The sequence below is a fragment of the Danio aesculapii genome, chromosome 3 (assembly GCF_903798145.1).
Source record: "Danio aesculapii chromosome 3, fDanAes4.1, whole genome shotgun sequence".
NCBI lineage: Eukaryota > Metazoa > Chordata > Actinopteri > Cypriniformes > Danionidae > Danio > Danio aesculapii.
Window position 1 is genome coordinate 14,156,099 of NC_079437.1, and position 27,993 is coordinate 14,184,091.

At 35.5% G+C, this 27,993-nt stretch overlaps 1 protein-coding gene across 2 annotated transcripts; it reads right to left on the reverse strand.

The window, feature by feature from the left end:
• Positions 1–137: 137 nt before the first annotated feature.
• Positions 138–27,989, reverse strand: mvp (major vault protein). Of its 2 annotated transcripts, none has more exons than XM_056453205.1 (17): positions 27,868–27,989; positions 24,845–25,010; positions 21,803–21,998; positions 19,366–19,489; positions 17,713–17,844; positions 17,355–17,449; positions 14,773–15,009; positions 12,264–12,389; positions 10,210–10,404; positions 7,769–8,004; positions 7,271–7,468; positions 7,021–7,165; positions 4,336–4,547; positions 3,839–3,955; positions 3,629–3,755; positions 2,328–2,516; positions 138–648 (listed from the first exon to the last, which is right to left on the reverse strand). In XM_056453205.1, the coding sequence occupies exons 2-17, from the start codon at positions 24,997–24,999 to the stop codon at positions 523–525; spliced, it is 2,610 nt and encodes an 869-aa protein (XP_056309180.1). In that variant the 5' UTR covers positions 25,000–25,010; positions 27,868–27,989; the 3' UTR covers positions 138–522. The 2 variants fall into 2 exon arrangements, with proteins under 2 accessions (XP_056309180.1, XP_056309179.1); XM_056453204.1 differs by having other exon boundaries at positions 10,210–10,407.
• Positions 27,990–27,993: the final 4 nt, after the last annotated feature.

A 27,993-nucleotide genomic window follows, 5' to 3' on the forward strand; every position in this document is an offset into this window, starting at 1 on the left:
CAACTGGTTAACCCTTCTGGATTCAACTATTCAACAGAGTACCAGTATAATATATTTTGATTATCATGATAAAAGCAATAGATAATGGAGGAAGTCAAGGAAAATAGTGCAGAATCAGTTGCATGAACAATTTGAAATACTTTAGAAATGACTTCTGTGATGGTTTATTTGATAATGGAGAAGGCATTATTAGACACATAACAGTGGTTTATTATTGTAAAAAGCAGCACAACACACAAACTTCTTTGGGTTCAACTGAATGGTTTAAAGGCACATTCAAACATGAAACATTTAACACAAGATATTGCTAATAAATGTGTTGCTAAACAGAAACATGAAAAATGGTCACAGCGTTTGAATGTTAGTTCATGTTTTACAAAGGATAATATTGGTGCTGCATCTCAGTGGCTTTATAGCAATAGCTGTGATCAGTTAACTATAATAGCAAGTCAGTTTTTATTTATGCATATCATGTGAAATAAGGCCTCGTAACCTCCATTTCTCCTATTTTTTTATTATTATTTATTCATCTTTGTCTTTGCCTTGCAGAGAGCCCAGTAGGCCATTGGCAGTGGTGAAGAGATTAATGGGAGAGGAGCCATCTGTAATAAGAGTGGACTTCAGACCCAAAGACTGCAGGAGCTTCACCTGAAAGACAAAACGGTACATGTTTATAGACCATTTCTATGTGGTGATGTTATTGGCCCTTGAAAATTTCCTGCTTGTTGTCAAACTATTTCATAACTGTAACGAGGCAATTCAATCATAACTTAGTGTTAAAACAGCTCTCATAGGATTATTTATTAATATTTGGAATTTTTTGGATTCTCGGAAGCTATGGAAATTAAAAATGTAAAACAGGAAATACGTTAGGACCATTGTTATTGTTTACATCCCTCAAAATGGTCTATAATTATCTTTACACTGCAGAAGCGGCACAGAAACCAAACCTGAAGTGGTGTAAAAATATATAAATATATATACAATACTATATACATTATAATACAAATGCATTTACTTTTATTATAAAACTGTAGGAACTATTCCTCCTGAAATAGCAAAGTTATAATCAAATGCTATTTAAAATGATATAAAAAATATAAAGAACAAATAAAACTTAGCAATAAATGACTAAAATTTACAGAACAAATTTGTAGCCTAAATAACTTTTTCAATTAATTAAGGCTTTTTCAGAAATAATTTGTACTCTTTTTACATTTGAGAAATTCAACAACATCAGAACAAATAATATACAGCAATAAATAAATAAAAAACACATTTTATAATGACTTTATATATTTGTAGCCTACAGTTAGTCAAAAATATAGTTTAATTATGCATTAAGGCAAACAGATGAAGCCAGAATACTAATGCAATCCACTAAATTACATGTTATGCAGAAGTTTGCAATGCAAGACAAATGCATTTCAAGCACAAGAGGATAAATTTTATTTAAAAAATCCTCTAACTTCTGCTTAATATGTAATTTAGTGCATTGCAATAATATTCTGGCTTCATCTGCGTGCAGAATTTGGCAAACTATAGGCTACAAATTTGGTCAGTTTTGGTTGTTTATTTATTATTATTATTATATATTATTTGTTGTGTTTCAGAGTTTATCAAATCTGAAAAAAAAATCTGTTTTACAAAATTATTTTTGTAATTAGCACTTTTGTAGTAGCACTTATTAAGAAACAAAAAACAAATTAGGAAGAAATTAATTAAATTAAACTTGCATAATGATTTAGGGCCTAGTGTAATATATTTAAATTCATTCTTAAGAGGCTATAGTGCTATTTCCATGTTCATCTGCTTAAATGTATAGCTAATGTTTATTATTTAAGAGCTACAGAGTCTTAATATATAGTCGATTTGGCCTTTATATAGGAATTTAAATAACATTTTTAATGCATGTAACCAAGGTGTTTTTGTCTTGAACTGAGTTCTGAACAAACACTGAATTCTGAGCAGACAGTGATCCGTTTTAACACCGTCTTAAATCTAGAGATGATCATTTAACCCAGTGTTTCTCAACCACATTCCTGGAGGACCACCAGCTCTGCACATTGTCCTTACCCAAACACACCTGATTCAGATCATCAGCTTATTTGCAGAGACTGAAAGACCTGTAGTGGGTGTGACAGACAAAGGAGACATACAAAACATACAGTGTTGGTGGTCCTCATGGAACGTGGTTGAGAAACACGGATTTAACCTATTGAAAAGCAGCAGAATTCATTCACACCCTTACAAAAATGTTTATTTGAGAACTTCTGTGATGTAAAGGCTCTACAGAAGGATATTAATTTGTTATTACAGACACTAACCTGTAGTTCAGGTCCGGCTCTAGCCATTTCCTTCAGGGTTTCAGTGCCCAGGTTATCCATCAAATGCTTGAAGCGCTGACTCTCGATGTCTGCCAGCTTCTGCTGCTTTTCCACCTCCAGATGGTCTATCTGCTTCTTGTAGTTCAGCTCTTGCTCGCGTGCCTTACACAGACGTGCCAGTTCTGAGTCCTGACACACACACACACACAGAAGAAAAGTCAAAATCTAACACCATAAAAAAAATCAGGGTTCCCACAGGTCAGGGAATTTATGGAATGTCACTGAATTTTTAGAGATCCATTCCAAACATTAAAGGGAATTTTTTTTGTCTTGGTCATGGAAAATCATGGATTTTTGCTTGTTGCTCTAAATTGTAGTTTCCATTCATGAAATTATTTAAACAGTATTTTTATATCATGCTATTTTGACAACTATTTTTATGGTTATAGGCTATTTTAGCTCCATTTTATTCCTTTTATGCTCACCAACTCGACCTGTAAACTAAGGCTAACATATCAGGATAATATACACTTTGAAAGCTGTCTTCAAAATGACCACTTAGAAAACTGGGTGTTAAATAGTCAGATGAGCAAAAAGACAGAAAAGCTAAATATATAATTTGTAAAACTACTACTATATTAAGCTATCCAATATGAGAGATTTATTTATTAATTTTTTTTTTAGGTAAATGAGGTAAATGTAAATGTTTTCACAAGACTGTTATGTTTAATGGTCATTAGCATCTTAAATCCTTTAAAGTTTTTAGTATTTAAATAATAAACATATAGATGTATGTATATCTAGATGTATTTATGAATGAATTAAATCATCTTTGCATCAAATTACAAGAAAACGAATTATCACTCATGCGAGGCATTTCTAATACAGCATCTATGGGGAGGACAGTAAATTTGATGTTATTCTCTAGTCTTGCTGCCGTTATTAATCCCACACTATTTTTTTCCTTTTCTGAAAGTCTTGATAACTCCATCGTGGAGTTTTTCTTTTATTATTTCAGCAAATAGGGTTGTAAAAAAATATTTGTTGTACTCTCCCATTCACTGCTCTCTAAGTTTACCCAACTATGATGGCTTCCGCTACTGAGAAACCCGCAAATGTGAAAAGGGCCCATTATCAAATTGTTGTTAGTCGCCATTAAACTCATGCAAAATGAAATTCAAACCCCAAAAAAAGATTTATTAGATTTCATCTTTTTAGTCAATGAAAGTCAGGGAACAGTCAATTTGATATTTAGATTTAAGTGGGAACCTTGTAATATATAAATATGAGAAATTACGTACAGCCTCGATTTTCTGAGCCTCTGCTTTGAGTTTGGCCTCTTCGACGGCTGCTTCTCCTTGAATACGAGCTGCTTCGGCTCTAGATTGTGCCTCTGCTTTTGCTGCTCCTGTACTCTCCACCGCAGCACTAGAATAGACACACACATCAATTATTATTGACCATGGACATGTTAAACTTTAGCATAGCATTGATCTTTGTGGTCAGCTTACCTCTGAGCCTCCAGCTCCAGCAGCTCCTTTCTTGCTTTTTCTGCCTCCGCCTGGTCTGTTATCTTCTGCCTCTCCAGGCGTCCCCGAGCCTCCTGCTCCAGACGCTCTGCCTCGTGTCTGAAAGAAAGAAAATTAATGTAAAAATGGACAAAAACATATGATAGCAGCTTGAGCCTTCCTAAAAAACAAGTCGTATGGGTTTTGGAAGATATCTTATTTGGAGTTTGTAACAAAAATAAAAAGAGCATGATGAATAATGATATTGTTTCTCAAAAAAAAAAGTTGGTTCTGAATGACCTTAGGGAACCGATTTAATATTTTCTAAAATATTATAAAATAAAATAAATTAAATGCATATCAAAATAAATGCAAAATAAATAAATCAAAGTCAAAATGAGTTTGAGTTTAAGTTCATATTTGTAAAAATATCAATTCTAAGAACAGACAGAAGAAAAAAATTAATAGTACAAAAAACTTGACTTGAGATGGTTTTGTACCGTGCGGCAGCCTCCTGTGAGTTAGTGGTGATCTCAATGGCGAGCTGCACACTCTTCTGCAAGGCATCCCGGGTGCGCTGGTCCACCGGCTCCACGGACTGAATGTCCACACTGCTGATGACCAACCCGTTCTGACCGAAGCGTAGACTGGACCGCACCGCAAGCTTCTCATCGAAACCAAACACAGCTGAACAGATGATCCTGTTGGAGTTCTTTTGAGCAGACAAAGAGCAATGAGACAACTGAGCCTGATCACATTCTTATCATCATCTCTTTATTCTGCAGCTCTGCACAAGTAGTTTGACCAGAGGAGAAATGGGCCTGCCCAACTGAGCCTGGTTTCCTTTTTTTACGTTTTTTTTTTCCCTTCACTTTTGTCAATTGGTGAAGTTTTGTTCTTATGCAGTTTTCTTTGCTTTAAGGGTTACAGCATGTATCAAAGGGGAACTAAAAAAAATAGTAAACCACAAAGGAACACGCAATGCATTTTTGAACTAAAGGAATTCTGTCATTAATTAGTTTCCTTCATCTCATTCGAATCCTCTGAGATCTTGATTCATCTAGATCAGGGGTCACCAAACATCCATTCCTTATTCCTGGAGGGCCGGTGTCCTGCAGATTTTAGCTCCAACCCTAATCAAACACACCTGAACAAGCTAATCAAGGTCTTACTAGGTATAATTTAAACATCCAGGCAGGTGTGCTGAGGCAAGTTGGAGCTAAACCCTGCAGGGGCACGGGCCCTACAGGACCGAGATTGGTCATCATTGTTTCTGAAAACTTTTCCTGGAGGCACACCAACAGTACATATTTTGGATGTCTTCCTTATCTGACCCATTAACCTGAGATTTTGGAGTCTCTTCTAATGTTCTGAGTTTACTCGGGTGTGTTTGATTTAGAGAGAGGTTGAAAATGTGTACTGTTGATGTGCCTTCAGGAACAGGGTTGGGAAACACTGATCTAGATATCATCAGGATATTTTAGATTAAATCCGGGAGCTCTCTAACCCTCCATAAACAGCATGGATTCAGAGACGTTCAAAGTCCAGAAAAGGAAACAATTACATTGACAAAACAGTTCATGTGACTTCAGCTTTGATCATATGAAGCTCCAAGAACACTTTTGTGCATCAGAAAAAAACTGTAAAATTGACTTTATTCGCCTATGTTCTCTCTTCAGTCAGGTCAGGGTGTGTATTTAATAGGGGCAGGGTGACAGTTTGTCACTAGAATCAGCTATGCAACACACAGACATTGTGATACAAAAAAAAAAAAAGAAAGTGGAAGAAATTACTTCCTGATGTGAAAGATTTTCTCTCCAGTTGAATGTAATTAAAACAAAAGACATGGTGATAAACTACAGGAAGGCCTCTCCTACCCCCAGCATGCCAACTATTAAAGGTTCTAGGGGTCTTTCTCGACGATATGTTGACATTCCAACCTAACACCCAGACTGTCTATAAAAAAAGTTCAACAAAGACCAAGCAAAGAGGGTTTGTACCTCTGTGATGACACAGTTTTATAAAGACTTTATTGAATCTGTTTTATCTGTCTGCATTGTAGTTTGGTACAGTAATCTCTTTGCATGGCATAATCTAGAGCATTCAAGGAGAAGTAGCGGTCGAAGAGGCCAAACTTAAAGCAGATGCTCAGAAAATTGAGGCTGTTAGTCATCTGACCTTTCTCTAATTTAAATATTCCCAGGGTTCCCACTTTAAAGTCTGTCAAATAAGAACAGTTAGAGTAGCCTTGTAAAGGTGGCAGGCAAGATCATTGGGTTTAACCAAACTGGTTCAATGGTAATTTACCATAATTATGTTTTAAAGAGAGCTCAGGGTATCCTATGCACCCAGGATCACCCATTGTATTCTGTGTTTCAGATGCTGCCACCAGGGCATCGTTTTAGAGTTCCTATATGCAGGACAAACAGAATTAGAAATTCTTTTATTATGGTGGCCATTAGGTCATTAATTGAGTCCAACGGGGAGGGAGATTATTGTATGTTTTATTATGGTAATAATTTGGTAATGTGTATATGGAACTTCACCTATGTTATGGCACCATGCTGCAATTTTTGTTTCCCTAAACGGGATAGTAAAGTTGAGTCTGAGTCTGACCCCTTGTAAACACACATCCTGATGAGGAAGAGAAGACATTGGTGAAGAAAGTTTTTACATTTGCTGCACAAAGAGCTTCTTAGAGCTTCACATTATAGTTGAACCGCTGAAGTCACATGGACAATGTTTTTGGTTCCTTTTCTGGACTTTCTGCACATCTCGGGACCATTGTTGTCTATGAAGTAGCTCTCAGATTTCATCTAAAATATCTACATTTTTGCTTTGTTGATAAACGAATGTCTCAGGGATTTGAAACATGAATGTGAGTAATTAATAATAGGATTTTCAATTTTGGTTGAAGTAACTCATATACTATTTAAATACACTAAAAACTAGAGAAGGGCTACTTAAATCAAAATAACAGTGAAAACGTAATAATGTGAAATTATATTTATTATCAAATGAATAATTTAAATGTTAGTATGTATTACTAGTACACTTAATAGAAAGTCAATCCAGGAAATCTTCCTGTTGAACAGTTTAAAACTTAACTGTGGTTGACTTTGGCACTAAACCTATAGGGAGGACAAGCAATCAGAGCAATAAATGCAAAAAGGTGTGTCGCATACCTTGTGGAAGTCATCAAACTGCACCGAAGCAACTGCTCCTCTGATTCTGGAAGCAATGGCCTTGCATGCATCGCCCACAAAGTCTGGCACTGAGAACAGAGCCGCAGCCTGGGCCGCATCTGCTGGCTGCTTCAGATCAAAGTGCCTGATAGGACATTAAGAAGGAGAGTTCATTATGTAGTTTTGGAAATCTATTTTACTCTTCAAAACATTTCTAAAATACCTTTTAGATCACATTCACATAACGTACCAGTTGTAAGAGAGCTGCAGCTGCAGGCGGGCATGATCAGCCGTCTCAATCGTAATGATGTCAGTGCAGAAGTCTGGGCCGAGCAGCAGACAGATGGTTTTGATGACATTGGGACGTTTGGGTTTGTCACCAGAAAGGGAGAGAACCGTAAACTGCTCGTCAGGACCCAGCATCACCATTTCAGGTCCAAACATCACCCTGACAAAGTACAAAAAAAATGTGATTTACAACATCAAAAAACTGAGCTACAGCTTTGAACTAATAATATGCTTAAGTCTGACATCATGTACAGGTCCAAACACTCTACCTGATGCCGAAAGTGAACACCAAATGGTACAAATGTATGCTCACAGTCAGTGTGTGAATTATACAATGACTGTCAGCTGTTTTTTTTTTTTTAGTTTGTGTAATATATATACTGTATGCATGCCTCATGGAGTCAGTTGTTAATACCTGGCCAATACCAGTTGTTAATACCTGAAAGTAAGTTGTTAATACCTGGCTTTCTTCTCTCTGTAGTCATACACTTGCACGGTGGCATTGTGTGGGATACGATAAGACACCACTCTGGTTTTATCCCGCTCAGCCTGCCCAAAGCCTCTTCCTCGGTCTGAGCGGTCAGCCAGTGGATCACGGGACTGCGCCAGAAGAGACTCCACATTGGCCGGAAGCTCTTTTTCCCACAATTCCTCATCCTGCGTCAGCATGTAGGTCTGGCCAATCACAGCACGAACCTGAAAAGCAGACATAGAGTTAGCTGAGATACAAAGCACATTTGTTGCGCTTGTGTTGTTTGTTTGGTTTTGCCCATTAAGCTTTAGTTTGTTTTGTTGTGTCAATATTCATTTTAAATTAAATCAACCTTAACTTATAGTTCTTCAATAAGCGAACATTCACTGACATGGATAGGGTCGTTCACACCCAATATAACATTTCTGCCTTAAGTTTTATCTTTACATTTTTCACATCCTATATGGGTTTTTTCTCCTATGAAACACAAAATGTATGCAATGCAAGTGCAGAGGTACAAGTGGTAATCAAGCACCAAAATTAAAATAATGTATTAATATTAAAAATAATTGTAGTAACAATAATAATAATAATAATAATAGCTATAATAATACATTTAATAACTAATTAATAATAATAATAATAATTATTATTATTATTATTAATATTAGTAGTAGTAGTAGTAGTATTACTACTACTGTTATTAGCATTTTTTTATGTTTAGATATTTACAATATTATTATTATTATTATTATTATTATTATTATTATTATTATTATTATTATTATTATTATTATTAACATTTCTATAAATGTTTAGATATTTAAAATATTAATATTATTATTGTTGTTGTTATATTATTATTGCTATTATTATTACTACTACTACTATTACTACCACTACTATTATTGTTTATTGTTGACATGCGCTATAGGTAAAATTGTCTGTAATGTATGAGTGTGTATGGATGTTTCCCAGTAATGGGTTGCGGCTGGAAAACATGTAAAACATGTGCTGGATAAGTTAGCGGTTCATTCCGCTGTGGCGACCCCGGATTAATAAAGGGACTAAGCCGAAAAGAAAATGAATGAATATTTAAAAAATATTAATAACATTTCTATAAATGTTTAGATATTAGATATTATTTTAAATAATAATAATAATAATAATAAGACTACTACTATTACTATTATTATTACTATTACTATTATTATTATTAACAACATTTCTATACTCTTTAGATATTTAAAATATTTTTTAATAATGAAGATTATTACTACTGCTGAAATATTTGTAATATCTATACATAAATTGTTTTTATTTTAAAGCTTGATTACCACTTGTTCCTATGCACTTACAGTTGAAGTCAGAATTATTAGCCCCCCTTTGAATTTCTTTGCTTTTTCAAATATTTCCCAAATGATGTTTAACAGAGCAAGGAAATTTTGACAGTATGTCTGATAATAATTTTTCTTCTAGAGAAAGTCTTATGTATTATTTCAGCTAGAAAAAAAGCAGTTTTTATTTTAAAAAAATATATATTTTCAGGTCAAAATTATTATCCCCTTTACGCTATTTTTTTTTTTCGAAAGTGTACAGAACAAACCATCATTATACAATAACTTGCCTAATTATCCTAACCTGCCAAGTTAACCTAATAAACCTAGTTAAGCCTTTAGATGTCACTTTAAGCTGTATAGAAGTGTCTTGAAAAATATCTAGTCAAATATTATTTACTGTCATCATGACAAAGATAAAATAAATCAGTTATTAGAAATGAGTTATTAAAACTATAGTGTTTAGAAATGTGTTGAAAACAATCTTCTCTCCTTTAAACAGAAATAAACAGGGGGGGAATAAACAGGGGGCTAATAATTTAGGAGGGCTAATAATTCTGACTTCCACTGTAAAATAAGTCTTTAAAAAAATCTACACTAAACTTAATGCCATCGAGCTTTATATAATCATGTCATTCATTTCTTCTATTTGACTGCTTTAAAACTGAAATTAGATTCTGAATATTTCATGCCAAATTTACATACAAAGCTGACACAATAGCACTGCTGAATCTGCATTTGGGCATCTTTACACATGCTGCTCAGAGGTGCCATAAATGCATCTACATTGCAATTATGAAGGTATACTTTGATACTAAGGGCCGGAGTGGATTACAGCATGCATCACATTGTCTGGATTTTATGTCACATTAAATTTTGAGCAGGTAGAGCAGCAGCGATTTGCTGTGTCAAAGATGTCCTAAAGGGGCAGTTCATTTATTCCCCCTCCAAAAAAAAAAGTACTGGTAGCGGGCACCCACTGACTGCCATAGACAGAAAAACCAAATATTTAAAACCACATGAAGGAGATTAAATTAAGTAATTTTTATTTTTAACTATACCTTTAAAATGAGACAAAATGAAATACCAAACCTTTCCGGTTTTGATGTCACGAACGTAAATGCCCTCGTTCTCATCCAGCGGGATGGCGGTTCGTGTAAGAAGCACCTCCACGGTGGCAGGTGGTACATACTCGATTGGGCCGCGCAGCATCCATCGGTCACCTGGACGGCGCTGTACTCCCCTTTTCTTAGCCCGACTTTCCCGTTCCTCTTCTTCTGCCTCATCCTGCTGATGCGGTGAGGGGAGCGGAGGAGCGGTGAAAGGAAGAAGCAGGGAGGAGTAACAATGGCAAACATTAGTGTAGGGTGGGGACGGACACTGCAGCACTACTGGCATACCACACTGTGTCTGAATGTGTGTGTGTGTGTGTGTGTGTGTGTAAGGGGATAAGAAAATAATGAAGGGAGTGCAAAAGATAAAATCATAATCCAATAAAAATGCGGATGAAAATTAAAGTATTCATAAAAGGAAGGGGGAAGAAGGGAATTAATTAATTAAAGGAGTGATCCCTTTCACTCCATTGTTAAAAGAACACTCCACGTTTTTAGAAATGGGCTCATTTTACAACTCCCATAGAGTTAAATACTCAAGTTTTGACTCCTTTTAGCTGATCTCCAGGTCTGGTGGGAGAACTTTAAGCTTAGCTTAGCATAAATCATTGAATCGTATTAGACCATTAGCATCTTACTCAAAAAAAAAAGTAATGTTTCAATAATTTTCAAATATTTTAAGTTTGACTTTCGTGTAGTTACATCATGTATTAAGACTGACAGAAAATGAAAAGTTGCTATTTTCAAAGGTTGATATGACTATAGGAACTATACTGTCATTCTGGCGTAATAATCAAAGTACTTTGCTGCTGTACCATGGCTGTAGCAGCCACTATATTATTAAACATTGCTGTTACCGAGCTAGCTAGCTGGGGACTATATTTAAGGCGCTGTTTAATAGCATTGTGTCTGCTACAGCCATGGTATGGCAGCAAAGTACCTTGACTACTATGCCAGTATAGTTCCTATAGCCATGTCAACCTAGAAAAAAGTAACTTCTGTTTGTCCTAGTACACAATGTAACTACAAAAGAGTCACGTCTTAGATACAAATTGTTAGAGAGTCAATATATTTTTTTCTATTATTTTTTAGAGATGCTAATGGTCTAATCGGATTCAATGATCTATGCTAAGCTAAAAGCCTATTTCTTTTAAAGTGCCATTCTGTGAGCATTGGCACTCACATTTAAAGTGATCCAGAAAGTTCTTTCTGTGCAACTATTTTATCATGACAGGGTGGATTATGAGTTTGAGAAGCACTCTAAACACAACCTGAAAAATGAGTGGCTGATTAATATGTTTCTTGTGTTGTAGGCGTTTTCTTATCATGTAAACATAAAGACAAACATTTTGGGAATGCTGAAAGGGTCATATCAACTATTCAGAATAAAGGTCAAAGGCTTGTGAAACAGGTAATATCTGTACACACACTTAGGTAAACACAATACACCCATTCTCTATTTGTCTACTATTGTTTCCCAAATCTCCAAATACTTGGTTGGTCTCCACCCTTGCATTTTCAACCTATATGTGTTGGGTTCCCCTTGTTTAAATAGTGTTTGAATGAATCACGGCTCTTTTCTTTTTTCTATCACAGGGAGCAGGTGTTCAGATGCCCACAACCTGCACATGCACTGACATTAAAGGCATAGTTCACCCAAAAATTAAAATGTACTCACTATTTACTCACCCTTAATACCTTTTGAGTATGTTTTAACTGTTTTTATTCTTAGAGTATTTTTTTTATTTATTTATTGACACAAAAGAAGATATTTTGAAGAATGTTAAAAACCGGTAACCATTGACTTCAATAGTAGGAAAATCTAATTCTATGGAAGTCAGTGATTACCAGTTTTCAACATTTTTCTAAATATTTACTTTTTTTATTTTGATGCTGAGCAACAATAACTCTGATTTGGAACAAGTAAAGGGAGAGTAAATGATGACAGAATTTTATTTCTTTGGGTGAAATATCCCTTTAAGTACTGGATTGATGATTCGGGTAATTTTATGAGGAAGCAAACATGTCCTGTACCCCCTGAGTGTCAATGAAGGCCTCGATGGCGCGCAGCACAAGCCCTTCCTCCTCCGACAGCACATACACATCCTGAATGCCGTTCTCCAGATGCTCTCCGGGCATGAGGAAAAATGAACGCTCACCCTGTCAGATGAGGAGAAACAGAAAAAAGGTTTTTATCAATATATGCCTGCATATACCTGCAGTAATCACATTCTTTCATTCATTTTCCCATCGGCTTAGTCTCTATTTCAGAGGCTGCCACAGCAGAATGAACCGCCAACTATTCCAGCCGCAACCCAGTACTGGGAATAATCACATTCAGACACATACATTCTGTTGGTATATTAGGCAACACTAATGCTTTAGGTACACTTATTTAATGGTGTCCTTGTTACATATGTTCTATGTACTTACTACTCTGTACTTAGATCTTAGATTTAGGGTTTGTTGCATGTAATTATGCATAACTTATCTAACCCTAAATACATCCTGACCCGCACCATATAGCTAGAGCATGTAGTTAATTAATATTACTCAGTATTTAAAGGGATAGTTCACCCAAAAATAAAAACTCTGAAATCATTTACTCATTCTCCACTTGTTCTAAACCCATTTAAGTTTTTGTCTTCTGTTGAACACAAGGGAAGATATACTGAAGAATGCTGAAAAAAAACAGCCATTGATTTCCATAATAGTATTTTTTGTTTCTACGGTGGATGTCAATGGCTTCTGCTTCACAACATTCTTCAAAATATCTTGTTTTGTGTTCAACAGAGGTAATTCAGATGAAATCTATAAGTTTAGAACCACTCGAGTATGAGTAAATGGTGAGAATGTTCATTTTTGGGTGAACCGTCCCTTTAAATGTATAGTAAAACATGTATAGAACAAAAATCCAGGCATAACAATGATTCTGTAATCAATATACTTCTCAATAAATAAGTTCTTAGATAAGGCTGTGAGTAAGTATAGAAAAAAGAAATTCTGGACACTCTAGCCATACTTCACAATTCCCATATTATTAGATTAATATAATAGATGACAGGGATTTTAAAAGATAAAACAATAGCTATATGTTAAGTTATAATAGTTGAGAAAAAAAAACAATAATAAAATAAGGTGTATATATATATATATATATATATATATATATATATATATATATATATATATATATATATATATATATATATATATATATATATATATATATATATATATATATATATATATATATATATATATATATAGGGTGATTCAAAAGAATACCACAACTTTCGGGTTGATGTCACTCGAGTGTCTGGAGGGGGTCATATTGAACATCTATGAACTTGTTTTTTACTGAAAAAAAAACTTTAAGTACTTTTCACATTGATTATTTACCTAAGGTTCCATCATGTTTCTTTGATCAAATACAGATTTTCAAAGTTGTGGTATTCTTTTTGAATCCCCCTGTATTATATATCAGAATAAGCTGAAAATGTATTATGCATCTACAAATATATTAAGTATTTATTGTGGAATCTTTTTTTAGTAAAAGTTATAAAGTAATGAATCATGTTATAAATATATACTGTGTTGTAACAACTGCACTGAAATAATATCTTAATGTAAGAACTATCAATCATTGCATTTATTTTAGCAAATCAAAACTGCACAAATGTCCAAAAGTGAAGTATGCTAGCAAATGTGATTGCTTGCAGATGATATTTCCTATCATTTTCCACATGACTTTGTGTCCTGCTTTTTGATTGCACCATTAATCAAGAGAGTAATTACAGGTTTCAGTAATAGGCCCTTAAGTGCTATAATCCCCCTTGATGAATGAAGGAAAATACGACTCTGGGTTTGAGTGACTTCCAACACTTTACCAAGAAACTTTCTATTGGGGGGTCTGCCCTTTAATAGTTAAGAAATAGTTAGCTCTGATCCGTAAATAATATTAATAATTAAAATAATAGATAACTTAAATATACATTTGACCACCGCTATAATGTATCATACCATTGTGAATGCATGTTTGCACCAAAAACCGGCAAATCTAGATCACCAACAGACAGCGTGAGTGTTCACAAAACATGTTTCTTGTAAAATAGGCATTTGTACTGTAGGTGTCCGTAAAACTAGACGCATAGTTTGTATTTTATTCTACACTTGCACATAGAATTTATAATAAAAAATATGTGCAGTCTTTCATGGTCATCCCTTAATAGGTTTATTTAATATCACATTGAGAACCACTCAATATCCCTCAAAACACTGAAAACATAACAAGTTTGATTAATATATTAGATGTAATTAAATTAAATATATAAATTTGGTTCAGTGAGGCATATTACCAAACATAATCGAAAAACATGAACCCCCCCACTCGTCAATGTATAATAACTCACACCCTGTGTAGACAACATATCCCTGAACACATCCAGGGCATCTGCTGACGTTCTAACTACAGATATGTGTCTATAGTACAAATGTGATTCACAGAACTAATAACATTTAATCAATGTTCTACACTTCTCACCTTCACCACTCTCTTCTGCCCGAGCTGTGGTTTGCCATCGGCCCCGACGGGGTCCATGATCACGCAGTACTGTCTGCTGTTCAGAGTGGTCACATCCACCACCCCGACAACCTCCTCTGCAACTGAGGGAATGTGAGCCTCTCTGTCGGCCACCGTCACCAGCCACTCTTCTCCTGTGCGCCGATCCCTACCACCGGCATCTCTGAACGGACGGATGGCTCGCACGTGAAGGGCTTTCTAAAGGAGGAGGAGGACACAACAACCAGGCAAATTATGATGATTAAGATTGTGCTCTCTTCATTAGCAAAGGTCATTCTTACTTGATTAACTACATGCTATACATTAACCTTCCTGTTGGACTAATTAACCTCCAGTCTCTAAATACTTGTCTACTTAAAGGAATAGTTCATTCAAAAGTGAAATTTACGCACTATTTATTTACTCAACCTCAAGTGTTTCCAAACATTTATGAGTTTGCCTTTTCTGTTGAACACATACGATATTTAAAGAAAGCTGGAAACCTGTAACCATTGACTTGTATAGTAAGAAATCAATGGTTACAGCTTTCTTCAGAATGTTCTATTTTGTGTTCAACAGAAGAAAGAACATCAAACAGGTTTGAAACAAGTAGAGGGTGAATTGTAGTTGATGATTTTTCATTATTGGGTGAACTGTCCCTTTAAGAAACCAATAAAGAACAACATTGTCTAATATTGGCACGTTTGGAAAGAATTAGCTAAGAAAGGTGTAAAATGTCTTCATTGGTTAACCTTTGGATCTTTTGCTCAAAGCATTGATGTAAACAAACAATTGCAAACACAACAAAGTTGATATATACTTACAGGCCACTTTATTAGGTACACCTGTCCAACTGCTCGATGATGCACATTTCTATACAGCCAATCACATGGCAGCAACTCAATGCATTTAGGCATGTAGACAAGTTCAAGACGATCTGCTGCAGTTCAAACTGAGCATCAGAATGGGGAAGAAATGTGATTTAAGTGACTTTGAACATGGCATGGTTGTTGGTGCCAAACAGGCTGGTCTGAGTATTTCATAAACTGCTGATCTACTGGGATTTTCACGCACAACCATCTCTAGGGTTTACAGAGAATGGTCTGAAAAAGAGAAAATATCCAGTGCGAGGCAGTTCTGTGGGCGCGAATGCCTTGTTGATGCCAGAGGTCAGAGGAGAATGGCCAGACTGGTTCCAGCTGATGGAAAGACAGCAGTAACTCAAAGAACCACTCGTTACAACTGAGGTATGTAGAAGAGCATCTCTGAACGCACAACACGTCCAACCTTGAGGCGGATGGGCTACAGCAGCAGAAGACCACACCGGGTGCTACTCCTGTCAGCTAAGAACAGGAAACTGAGGCTACAATTCACACAGGATCATCAAAATTAGACAATAGAAGGTTGGAAAAACGTTGCCTGGTCTGATGATTCTCCATTTCTGCTGCAACATTCGGATGGTAGGGTCAGAATTTGGCATCAACAACATAAAGCATGGATCCATCCTGCCTTGTATCGATGGTTCAGGCTGGTGTAATGGTGTAGGGGATATTTCCACAGCCTCCACCAGATCTCAATCCAATAGAGCATCTTTGGGATGTGGTGGAATGGGAGATTCACATCATGGATGTGCAGCCGACAAATCTGCAGCAACTGCATGATGCTATCATGTCAATATGGACCAAAATCTCTGAGGAAAATTTCCAGTACTTTGTTGAATCTATGTACCTAATAAAGTGGCCAGAGAGTGTACTTCCATTAATATTTGTCATTTTTTAGTATACCTAGGTGTCTAGAAATATCAAATGTTTCACATATGACCTTTTTTCGCACATGGGTGTAAATATGAGGAAATGCTCAAACTCAAAATGGGTAAAACCAAAGGACAGAGCTGTGATTAGCCGCCAAATATTCTTAAAAAATGGGAACTGGCTGTAAGTAATAAGCAAAAACACTGAAAAATGCCCAATCCACCACCAGGGCGATACAGTCTGCATTTAATCAATATGTAGTATTTTTATTTTCTTGTGCACTTGTTAGTCTTGACATGAACAAATAATCTGTGCAAGTTAATCCACTAAAAAAATATCTTTGTTTTGGTAATCTTTAATCAAAATCTAACTATTTGCTTCATTCTAGAATGGCAGTTCATTACTTTGCCCCTCCAACCATTAGTTTTTGCTGCAAGTGAAAGACGAGCAAAGGTGTGCACAAATAAATCCCCACCTCCTACTCAGTTTCAGTTGGATATACATCATCATGCTGAAATAAAAGTCTGCGGCAAGGTTCAATTAATGTAGGTTAAAGCTGTAAATATTATGAATCTGTTATGTGGATGGTGTGAGAGACCAAAAGAAAAAAATCAAGTAGTTGGATCTTGAGGTTAGAAAGTCACCACTAATTATTTGAAGAGGTTTCAATAAAAAAGACCCTTGTCAAAAAACAAACTAAAATGTATGTTAACCTTAAGTAAGTGAAGTAAACCTTTTCACAGCCGCCTTTACTCAGATTTACTTAAGCACAGGAAATAAGGGAGAAAACCGTAGAAAAAACATCAGATGTACCTTGTCTGTAAGTATAAAAGCGCTGACAATATCCACGACCTCTTCATGAGCCCCAGGCAGATACGCTCCAACCTTACTGACCTGCCATTCCTCACCTGAGACAAGCAGACTATTTCAGCCATCATGAATTTGAATATGCATGCAAATTCTGAACTGTCAGGTGTTTGCCCACACAATGAACCCTTGTAGGGTCCAAAATTGACTTTTTTTTAATATATATATATGTTTAAATTATATATGTTTATGTTCCACAGAATGTCATTCAGGTTTGCAAGAACATGACTGTAAGTAAATGTTTTTATTAAGGAGTGTTTTATCTCTTTATGTGTGTGCATGTCTGTTATTGTGTCTAACGCACCAGTAACTCGTTGCACTCCGCTGCGGTCCAGGCCCTCTTTACGTGCACGGAGACGAATGGCCTGGTTCTCTCTGATCACTGTGGCCTTTATGACTTCCAGTACAGTCACCTCCTTCCTGGGAATGTACGTTCCTGCCGGACATAAAACACAGGTAAGGTTACACATACCATATAATCTTATTATCAGTAATGTATTAATGATGGATCCAATGCTCTAATTGAATCTTTCTTTTTCACAGCTTAAAATTTTTACTAAGACAACTGGGAAGCAAAACTGCTTTTGAGTAACTATTCGAGGAATGTTTATTACAACAATAGTGAACTCTTTTTGAGAGTGATAATAATATAAATTTTAATCACCAAATCAAGATATTGGAATGATTTATGAAGGACAGATGCAAAAATAGCATAGCATAAAATAGATAGCATTTTTACAATGCACGTAATTTACACGGATACTAACTAGATTGTGATACTTCTCATTACAGTGACGGAAGATTACACTTTAAAAAGTGATGTTATTTAAAGTGAGTAAACCCATTGTAACTTGGAACTGTTGACTTAATTTTTTATAATTACGCACATACACTTAGGTACACCTCACTAGTATCAGGTTGGATCCCTTTTTGCCTTCAGAACTGCCCTAATTCATCCATGATGTGAATCTCCTGTTCCACCACATCCCAAAGATGCTCTATTGGATCGAAATCTGATGACTGTGGAGGCCATTTGAGTACAGTGAACTCATTGTCATGTTCAAGAAACCAGTCTGAGATGATTCGCGCTTTGACATGGCATCACACTGGATATTTTCTCTTTTTCAGATCATTCTCTGTAAACCCTAGAGATGGTGGTGCTTGAAAATCTCAGTAGATCAACAGTTTCTGAAATACTCTAGCACCAACAACCATGCCACATTCAAAGTCACTTAAATCACATTTCTTCCCCATTCTGATGCTCGGTTTGAACTGCAGCAGATCGTCTTGACCATGTCTACATGTCTAAATGCATTGAGTTGCTGCCATGTGATTGCCTGATTAGAAATTTGCGTTAACGAGCAGTTGGACAGGTGTACCTAATAAAGTGGCCGATGAATGTAGTTTATTTACATAATAATTTTAACAATTTAAGAATTTTAAGAACAATTTTACTAATAATTTTAAGAACTTTTTTTCAACTAATTTCTTTAAAAGCAACGACTTTACTCATTTTTTTTTTTTTAAAGTAAATTCAACTAATTGCTTTTTCCAGTGTACTCATTTTGTGTTTATCAGGGAACTCCAATTATTCCATTTATATATTGTATTCCAAAATATACCTCGGCTCTCTACATGTAAAAACCTTCTTCACGTTTTCTTTTCATCTTCCTTGTTAGCCTTTCAGTCATACATGGCTACTTTTCTAGTTCCCAAACTTCCCGCATTAAATTTTATTGCTCACTGCCCATTCTGAATGACTTCAAAGTATAATAAAAAAACTTCCTCTTTCATGTCCAGCACACAAACAGACACACACAGGGATTTTCATTGATTTTGCAATGTATCATGAGGTTCAACTTTACAACCTTTCATTTCCCCTTAATACTTTGTCATTTTAAACTGTTGTTTGCTTTGAGCAGGTGGATTAATCTAGGTTAAAGCTAGTTAGCGTCACCTGGTCCCTCAAACAACCACTCGTCTCCAGCGACTCTCTTCTCTCCTCCCTCCTCCTCAAAATCCAGCAGGGCCTGCAGACGCAGCGCTGTGTCGGGATACACAATCTGCAGCGGCGTCACATCCTGCCAGGACACAGAGAGAGACACTGTGTTTAATAACAATAAGAAAATGTAGGTAATAATTATACGACTATGCCAAATAATAACAATAATAACTGTCTGTCGCACTTTATGAGTCCAGACGTGAAATGACATCAATGTTAAATTGCTGTAAATCTTGAATGCTTTGGTGCACAGATCTAAGATCGGCCTCGTTTTATAGAAGACACTTGTGAGAAACTGTGAAAAAGTTCAAATTAAAAATCATTATGTAAATTTAGGTTTAAAAACAAAAAAATTATAGTTAATATACAAATAATATACAAATATACATTAATATACATATACATTTTTATCAAACCTGCTTTTCTCTAAAATGGCTAGAAAATTCAAGTCAAATATGCATAAATGATTAAACTATGATATTGCAAATTTTAAGTTTTATATCTTAAAATATTAGCTTTCAGTCAGATCTTGTTTGGGGGCAGTACCAAACATTACCACCAGGTGATATTTAGACTCCATTGGTGACCATATAAGGGTATCTCCTCAACATTTATGGTTTGAGTGATATGAATGTCATTATTTTATCATACATTTCACAATATTTATAAAGTAGACTTCATATTCAAATGTTGTATATGCAGTTTGGTGGTTTTTTAATTGAATCTACCCTCTAACAAACACAAAATTCCTGATGCGAGAACTTAGGATGTTTGTTATAGTTGGTACTGCATCAAACATTTCCAGACCACTTTTTTACTCTAAATTTCCAATGGATGTTATCTCATTCTCTTGTCATGAAACCTAACAGAAGTTTCTACTAGTTTTTCAAGATTTTAGTGAAGCAAAATAATGGCCTGAACCTGCTTTAAAGGTGCCATTTATACCAGTGGTCCCTAACCCCCTGGATCAATAGAGAGCTGCACAAGAAATCATTAATTATTTCCGTTTTATTTATTATCTGAGTCTGAACGATCTTTTATTTAACTTTTTTATTTTGTTACATTTCTGTCATTTGAGCACCAGAATTTAACCCTGCAAACTAGCAAAACGAGTAAGAAACAGATGTCTTCGCAAAGCTTCTTTGTGAAGAGGAAAAAGCCCTGTGAGGGACCCACGAACTTCCAAGGAATGGATCTGAAACCCATTTGTCAACAAATCAGATAGATCCAGCATGTCTGTGCAAGAAGATCAACTGCTGAAGATCACAAATGACGGTGGGAAAATGGAGCATTTTGAATTTGAATTTAGATGGAGCGAAATGCAAACTTTCCACAACCACTCTCTTACTGGTCTTCTGAACTATTATGTGTGTATCATTCCCTAATTCATCAAGCCCCTCTCGTAAGACCATTACAGAACCATTGGACTGCTAATACAGATGACAACAAAATATGCGCATGTCCAGTAAGTACGAATATGTGAATAGTGAGTCTCATATGATTGTTATAAGCTGTATAGTGTGGACGAGGACGATTTTTTCTGAATCACATAAGAAAAAAAAAGAAAGCGTTTCATTCTAAAATACTACTTTAAAACGAATACACACTGGTGTAAACTGCACATAAGACTCACTCTGATGTGTAATCTTGTGTCAAATTTACAGATTTATGGTAGTAATGTCCATCCAAAATGAGTCAGCAAATATAAAAACTTGAATTGTTAAGTTAATATATGGTTTGTGATGACTGATTTATGTTTAGACTGAGATTTTGCTTTCAATTATGTAACGTGTGTAACGTTGACAGTTAAAGTTTGCATAAACCGGAAGCTGTGACTTTTGTTTTCGTATTGTGATGCAGTTCCTAAAGAAACAGAATATAAACAAAAAAACCAGTGGGCGTGGCTTGTTTTTTCTACTGCGAGCTGATTGGCTGTAGTAAAGTAGGCATTTCATTCAGAAAGATCAGGAAGAGGGTTTGGGGAAAGTTACTGTATTACAACCTAAAGACACCTCCTCCTCACCATTTCTGTTTGTTGTCTAAACTGACAGTTGGAGGGGCGTGGTTAAGTATGTAGGCCATGCCCAATACCTCAGACTGACACAATCTGAAAACAAACAGCAAGTGCATTTTCAGATTTCATCTTTAACTTATAAGGGCAAACTATTTATTTTCTTAATGGCATGTACAGATGAACACGGCAAAACTAGCAATGTGCAAACAAAATCATAGTTTTGATTTCATCTGTACTTTTCATGTGATCTACTTAAAGTGGTAAATTCTGAAACTCCTGACTGAAACCACAACCTGTTGAAACTACCCACAAGTCTAAGCTCTTCAGCCAAAAAGCTGCACTGCAAACACATTTCTCAAGCAAACGCTAACATCATACCTTCTGAATCTCTTCTCCAGGGTAAAGAGGGAACGGGTCCTGGGCCAGGCGGATCTCCAGGTCTGCGTGTCTGAGCTTGGCCTGACCCGATCCATCAAACTGAACCCGACCCTCGTCATCACGAACTGCAGGGTTGAGTACAACACAGTAGTGCCTGGGTGGCACCATGATCATCCGGACCGGGGCAAACAGAACTCTGGGCAAAAATGAGTGATACAAGTGAGCAAACACAATACATCAAGCTCAGCACATTTGTTTTTTATATGTGAATACTAGTGCTACACAATATACACACTCAAAAAAAGACATCTGCTGTTTGCTCTAACTACTTATTTAAATTGAGCTCAAACAACACAATTCTTTAGGCATTTTTGGAGGTGGACAATTTAATTATTTTATGTTCAATCCACTTAAATTTGTAAAAACTAATAAGTTAACTTAATTCCTTCATTTTGTTCCAACACAAATCGATTGCTTTTTTTTTTTACACTCTGTTTACATTTGGTAGTTTGCCCAAAGTGACTTACAAATAAGGGGGCATTAAGTGATTCAACATGAAGACGACATATACACAAGAACTGCTACTTATACAAAGAAACTGCTTAGTGCTCTGAATAATAAGAGCTGTAGTAAGTAAGGAGATGGAATTTATTTATTTATTTATTTATTCTGTATTATGTGCTCAAGTGCTTGCAGAAGAGATTGGTTTTTAGTTGTTGTTTGAATGAAACTACTGAATCAGAAGTCCCAAAATGTATTGAAATATTATTGTTATTGCGATTAATCTATATTTACAATATCTGTATCTCTGAGAGGAGATTTGTTACATTTACTTTATGTGCCAAGCATTTGTGTGTTGCATGTATAGGTTGTCCAAATTTGACCAAACAGACGGGGCCTTAGTATATTTATTTATTTATATATATATATATATATATATATATATATATATATATATATATATATATATATATATATATATATATATATATATATATGCTATTTTGCTATTGGCTAGTATAGTTTGAGACCAAAGGTGAACCTAGAGCCTTAGAGAGCTGAAGATAAATACTAATGGTGTCAAGATAAGTGACAATAAGAGTCAGATTATCTGCTTTTTACTCATTCATAGTGTTTAAAGTCTAATTGCACTTTGATTTTTATTTTTTTCAATTCGATTTAAATAGAGCATAAAATAGGTATTATCCCTTTATTTTAATTTGATCATTACATAAGTAAACGATGTTTAAAAAAGTTAATAAAAATAAAAATTTTCCAGGAAAATATTTAACTTGCAAGAAATATCATTAATTGCAATACTCAAGAGCAAGATTGCATATTTTTCCATTTATTGTTTTCTCATTATTGCTTAGTGTATACTATAATACTGGAGTTTTAAATCAATGCTGTAAATGGCTTTGATCATTTTATTCTTCAAATAATCATGAGTACAATCATATTTCAAACCAAAACATTAAACCGTTTTATAAAATATGCGGAAACGTTTTATTGATCAAAGTAGCATGTTCGAATGATTTCCGAAAGAAATTCAAATTAGCATCACATAAATTACATTTTAAGTGTATTAAAATAGAATACAGTTCACTTAAATACTGTATCATAATATTACTCTTTACTGTGGTTTTGATCAAATAAATGTATCTTTAATCAGCAATTATTGCTGTGCAAAAGGCAAAAACTTTGTTTTGAGCTACTGATAAATACCCATACACTCTCGCATTCTCACACACACACACACACACACACACACACACTCATACACTCGTACACTAAGGCCAATTTTTTGTTTTACCCAATTCACCTATAGTGCATGTCCTTGCATTGTGGGGGAAACCGGAGCACCTGGAGGAAACCCACACCAACACGAGGAGAACATGCAAACTCCACACAGAAATGTCAACTGGTTCAGCCAAGACTTGAATCAGTGACCTTCTTGCTGTGAGGTGACCATTTCCTGACAAAAGTCTTGTCGTTGACCCCAGTTGTAAGAGCAACAAATAACAACTTGACTTCTAGTTGATCATTTGGAAAAATGGCAGAGGGTCAATTTTTTTCTGATGAATCATCTGTTGAACTGCATCCCAATCATCACAAATACTGCAGAAGACCTACTGGAGCCCACATGAACCCAAAATTCTTACAGAAATCAGTCAAGTTTGGTGAAGAAAAAATCATGGTTTAGGGTTACATTCAGTATCGGGGCGTGTGAGAGATCTGCAGAGTGGATGGCAACATCAACAGCCTGAGGTATCAAGACATTTGTGCTGCCCATTACATTACAAACCACAGGAGAGGGCAAATTCTTCAGCAGGATAGCGCTCCTTCTCATACTTCAGCTTCCACATCTTTCCTGAAAGCAAAAAAGTTCAAGGTGCTCCAGGATTGGACAGCCCAGTCACCAGACATGAACATTATTGAGCATGTCTGGGGTACGATGAAGGAGGCATTGAAGATTAATCCAAATAATCTTGATGAACTCTGGGAGTCCTGCAGGAACGCTTTCTTGGCCATTCCAGATGGCTTTATTAATAATTTTTTGAGTCATTCAGAGATGTATGGATGCAGTCCTCCAAGCTCACGGGAGTCAGACACAATATTAACTCTTTTTCCACTGCACTATGACTTTATATTCTATACTGTACATTATTTCTTTTAAGTGACAAGACTTTAGTCTAAGTGAAGTCAGACCTTACTGTTCTAATTAAATAATTAAAAATCAAGGCATGATCATATTTTATTTTAATAAAATAAGTGTAATCTAGAGGCCTTTGCCTTTCATATAAGCCACTTCTGATACCAAATGATCAACTAGAAGTTATTATTATTTGTTGTTCCTAAAACTTGGATAGGCGACAAGACTTTTGTCAGGTAGAGTATAATAATGCCCTTACAATTTCTTTATAGACATCCAAATGGAGTAAAACTCTACACAAATCAACTGTAAACACTAAGGCCAGTAAGAACCTGTATTTCAAGGGCTATTGCACAATGCAGTTGTTAACCTGCCGTCTTCCAGATTACCTTTCATTGTCCTGACGTATGTAGGTGAGAGGGCCGATCTCCACCCGAGCAATATTGGTGTTCTGATCCAAGACATGGATGTAGTGGTGAGGTGGGATCCTGATGATTGAGGCTCCGAGCAGGTGATCAGCGTCCATGGTTCTTCCTACGGGCATTCCTCACACAGCCTAATTCAAAAACATGCAGATTAATGAGCAAAGTGCATAAAATGATGGACTTGTTCAGGCTTAACTAGATTAATTAGGCAAGTTAGGACAATTAGGCAAGTCATCGTACAAGGATGGTTTGTTCTGTAAACAATTGAAAAATATATTGCTTAAGGGGGTTAATAATATTGACCGTAAAATGGTTTACAAAATTAAAAGCTGCTTTCATTCTAGCCAAAATAAAACTAAAATAAAAAATAAGACTTTCTCCAGAAAAAAAAATACTATAGGAAATAGTGTGGAAAAATTATTTTCATATATATCCATGTGTCGTATTTCTATATGGGCGATCACGTGTAACACTAAATGTTTATGAGAGTTTGTGTTTGCTCTACAGACTTACAAAGCCTTATCGGTGTGTGCCAGTTTGTATTATGCACAAAAAAGACCATAATGTTAACGTCAGCACGTTTAATGAGTGAACACACCTCAGCTTCTTATCTCTTTAGGGCTATTTCATGATAACGCTGCTGTGTCCAGTTGAAAATGTAGCTTGTGGTCTTTCAATGCTTAGATTATAACTGATTATAGGTTGATTAGCTCATGATTTGATCAATTTAAGTGATGGGTTTAGGCTGTAACGTTTTCTGTGTCATTCAAGGCGCTTTTTACGAACACCTACACAATTCCTACATCATTTTTTAAAAAATGTTGCACAACACTTTCAACACTCCCTAAAATAAAGATATCAGGTAAGAATGAAGTTCACAAATAAAATGATGCAATATTGTCTAATGGCTCATTAAAGGAGGCCAATCTCACAATAAATATTTTAGACTCTGTATGCATTCTAGTGGACATCACTGCTTTTTTTTTATTTAAAAAAATATATACACTACCGGTCAGAAGTTTGGGGTCAGTTTTTTTTCATGTTTTTTTTTTTTGAGAAAATTATTGTGTTCATCAAGGCGGCATTTGTTAAATGTAAAAAATTGTTAAATATTTATTTAAATTTTAAATAACTGCTTTCTTATTGTATGCTGTTTCAAATGAAATTATTACTTCAGTCATTATTGATTTTATTATTATTACCATTAATTATTATTATTATCATTATTATTATTATTAGAGTGATTATTGATGGATCATGTGACTCTGAAAACTGGAGTAATGAAGATGAAAATTCATCTTTAAAATCACTGGAATAAATTATTAAATTAAATGATGAATTACTTTTGAACAGTTATTTTCTTAGTGCAATAACATTTTACAGTTTGTATTTTTGATCAAATAAATGCAGCCTTGGTGAGCAGGATAAGCTTATTTTAAAACATTTAAAAATCCTACTGGGGCAGCACAGTGGTGCAGTGGGTAGCACAATTGCCTCACAGCAAGAAGGTTACTGGGTCAGTTGGCATTTCTTTTTTTTTTTACATAAATTTTTTGGGGGGTTTTCACCTTTAATGAATAGGAAAGTTTAGAGTATTGACAGGAAAGCATGGGGAGCAAAGAGAGGGGAAGGATCGGCACAGGACCACGAGGCGGGAATCGAACTTGGGTCGCCGTGAGCACCGGAGGGCATGTGTCGATGCACTAACCACTTCACCACCGGCATATCTGTGTGGAGTTTGCATGTTCTCTCTGTGTTTGCGTGGATTTCCTCCAGGTGCTCCGGTTTCCCCGATAGTCCAAAGACATGAGGTCCAGGTGAATTGAGTAAGCTAAATTGGCCGTAGTACTTGTGTGTGAATGAGTGTGTATGTGTGTTTCCCAGTAATGGGTTGCGGCTGGAAGGGCATCTGCTGCGTAAAACATATTCTGGATAAGTTGGAGGTTCATTCCGCTGTGGCGACCCCAGACTAATAAAGGGGTTTAGCCAAAAATCAATGAATGAATAAAAATCCTATTGACCCCAAACTTTTGACTAGTAGTGTATATAATTCATGTAATTTGGCAGAGCCCTCATTCTTTTTGTATTACATGTAATAAGATCAATCTATGACTCAAAAATTATATTTCTTTCTAAATTAAAAAAAGTGGTTATATATGTTTTTATATATCTATTTATATTTATATATAATATATAATAGCATAGCATAGTTAGGTAATCAATTCATTTAAAAGTCTACTGTATACTACTGAGACATTTTAATGGTATTTTTTAGCCTGACATTCCAAATGTTGGTCTTGAGACAATATCTGACAAAAATGACCCAATAAACTAAACAACAATGTGTTTCAATAACTATTATTTATCATATTGCTACATCTGGAAAAAGCACCATCATTTCTTTTGTGACCTTGCATATTTTGTGTATCGTACGTAAAGCTGCATGTTAGAAGTTCAATCTCTCCACAGCAACACCCTAAAAAACAAACAACATTCAATCAATCAATCAATCAAATCTTCCGTGCGCTGTGACGTCGGTGACCACGTTCCAGGTGAACCAATCGTAAAACACGAAAGATACAGCGATGAACGCGGAAATCAAAGAATTGCATGTTCACGATCCAATAAAAGAACAGAAATAGCACGATGCACCTCAAATAAATAATTACCCGAGGCAACCATGACAGAACAGTAAAGCGCTTTAAATACTGACGAGCTCTTTATTTCATTTTGTTCATCTGATTCTTGTCCTGCAAAGATCACAATCATGCTCTACGACATTTTTTTTTCTCGGAGAATGAAACCTGAACTATTGTCATTTACTTATTGATATATTTAAAGTTTCATTCGCGCATCATCATCATCATCGTCGTCATTATGACTCATTCACAGAGAACTAATAGCGACATTCACAGCTAACTATAACTTAGCTGTCTTAAAATAATATGATTCGACAAATGCCAAATAAACAAATAATCGAGACTTACAGATTCAGAAGAATGCGTCCTTAAAACTGCCAGTCCGGGGTTGGATCCGTCAGTTTACAGGCAGCAGTACTGTATAAAGTCTGCGCAGTGCTTTTTAATAACTCGGGCTGCCGGTAGGTGTGTCGT

Coding starts and splice junctions, on each gene's coding strand:
- mvp (XM_056453204.1), bottom strand. CDS start 24,999: ATGCCCGTAGGAAGAACCATGGACGCTGATCACCTGCTCGGAGCCTCA. Junction 21,999..24,844: donor ATACGTCAGGACAATGAAAG/GTAATCTGGAAG, acceptor ATTTTTGCCCAG/AGTTCTGTTTGCCCCGGTCC. Junction 15,010..17,354: donor CTTTTATACTTACAGACAAG/GTACATCTGATG, acceptor CTCCTCCTTTAG/AAAGCCCTTCACGTGCGAGC.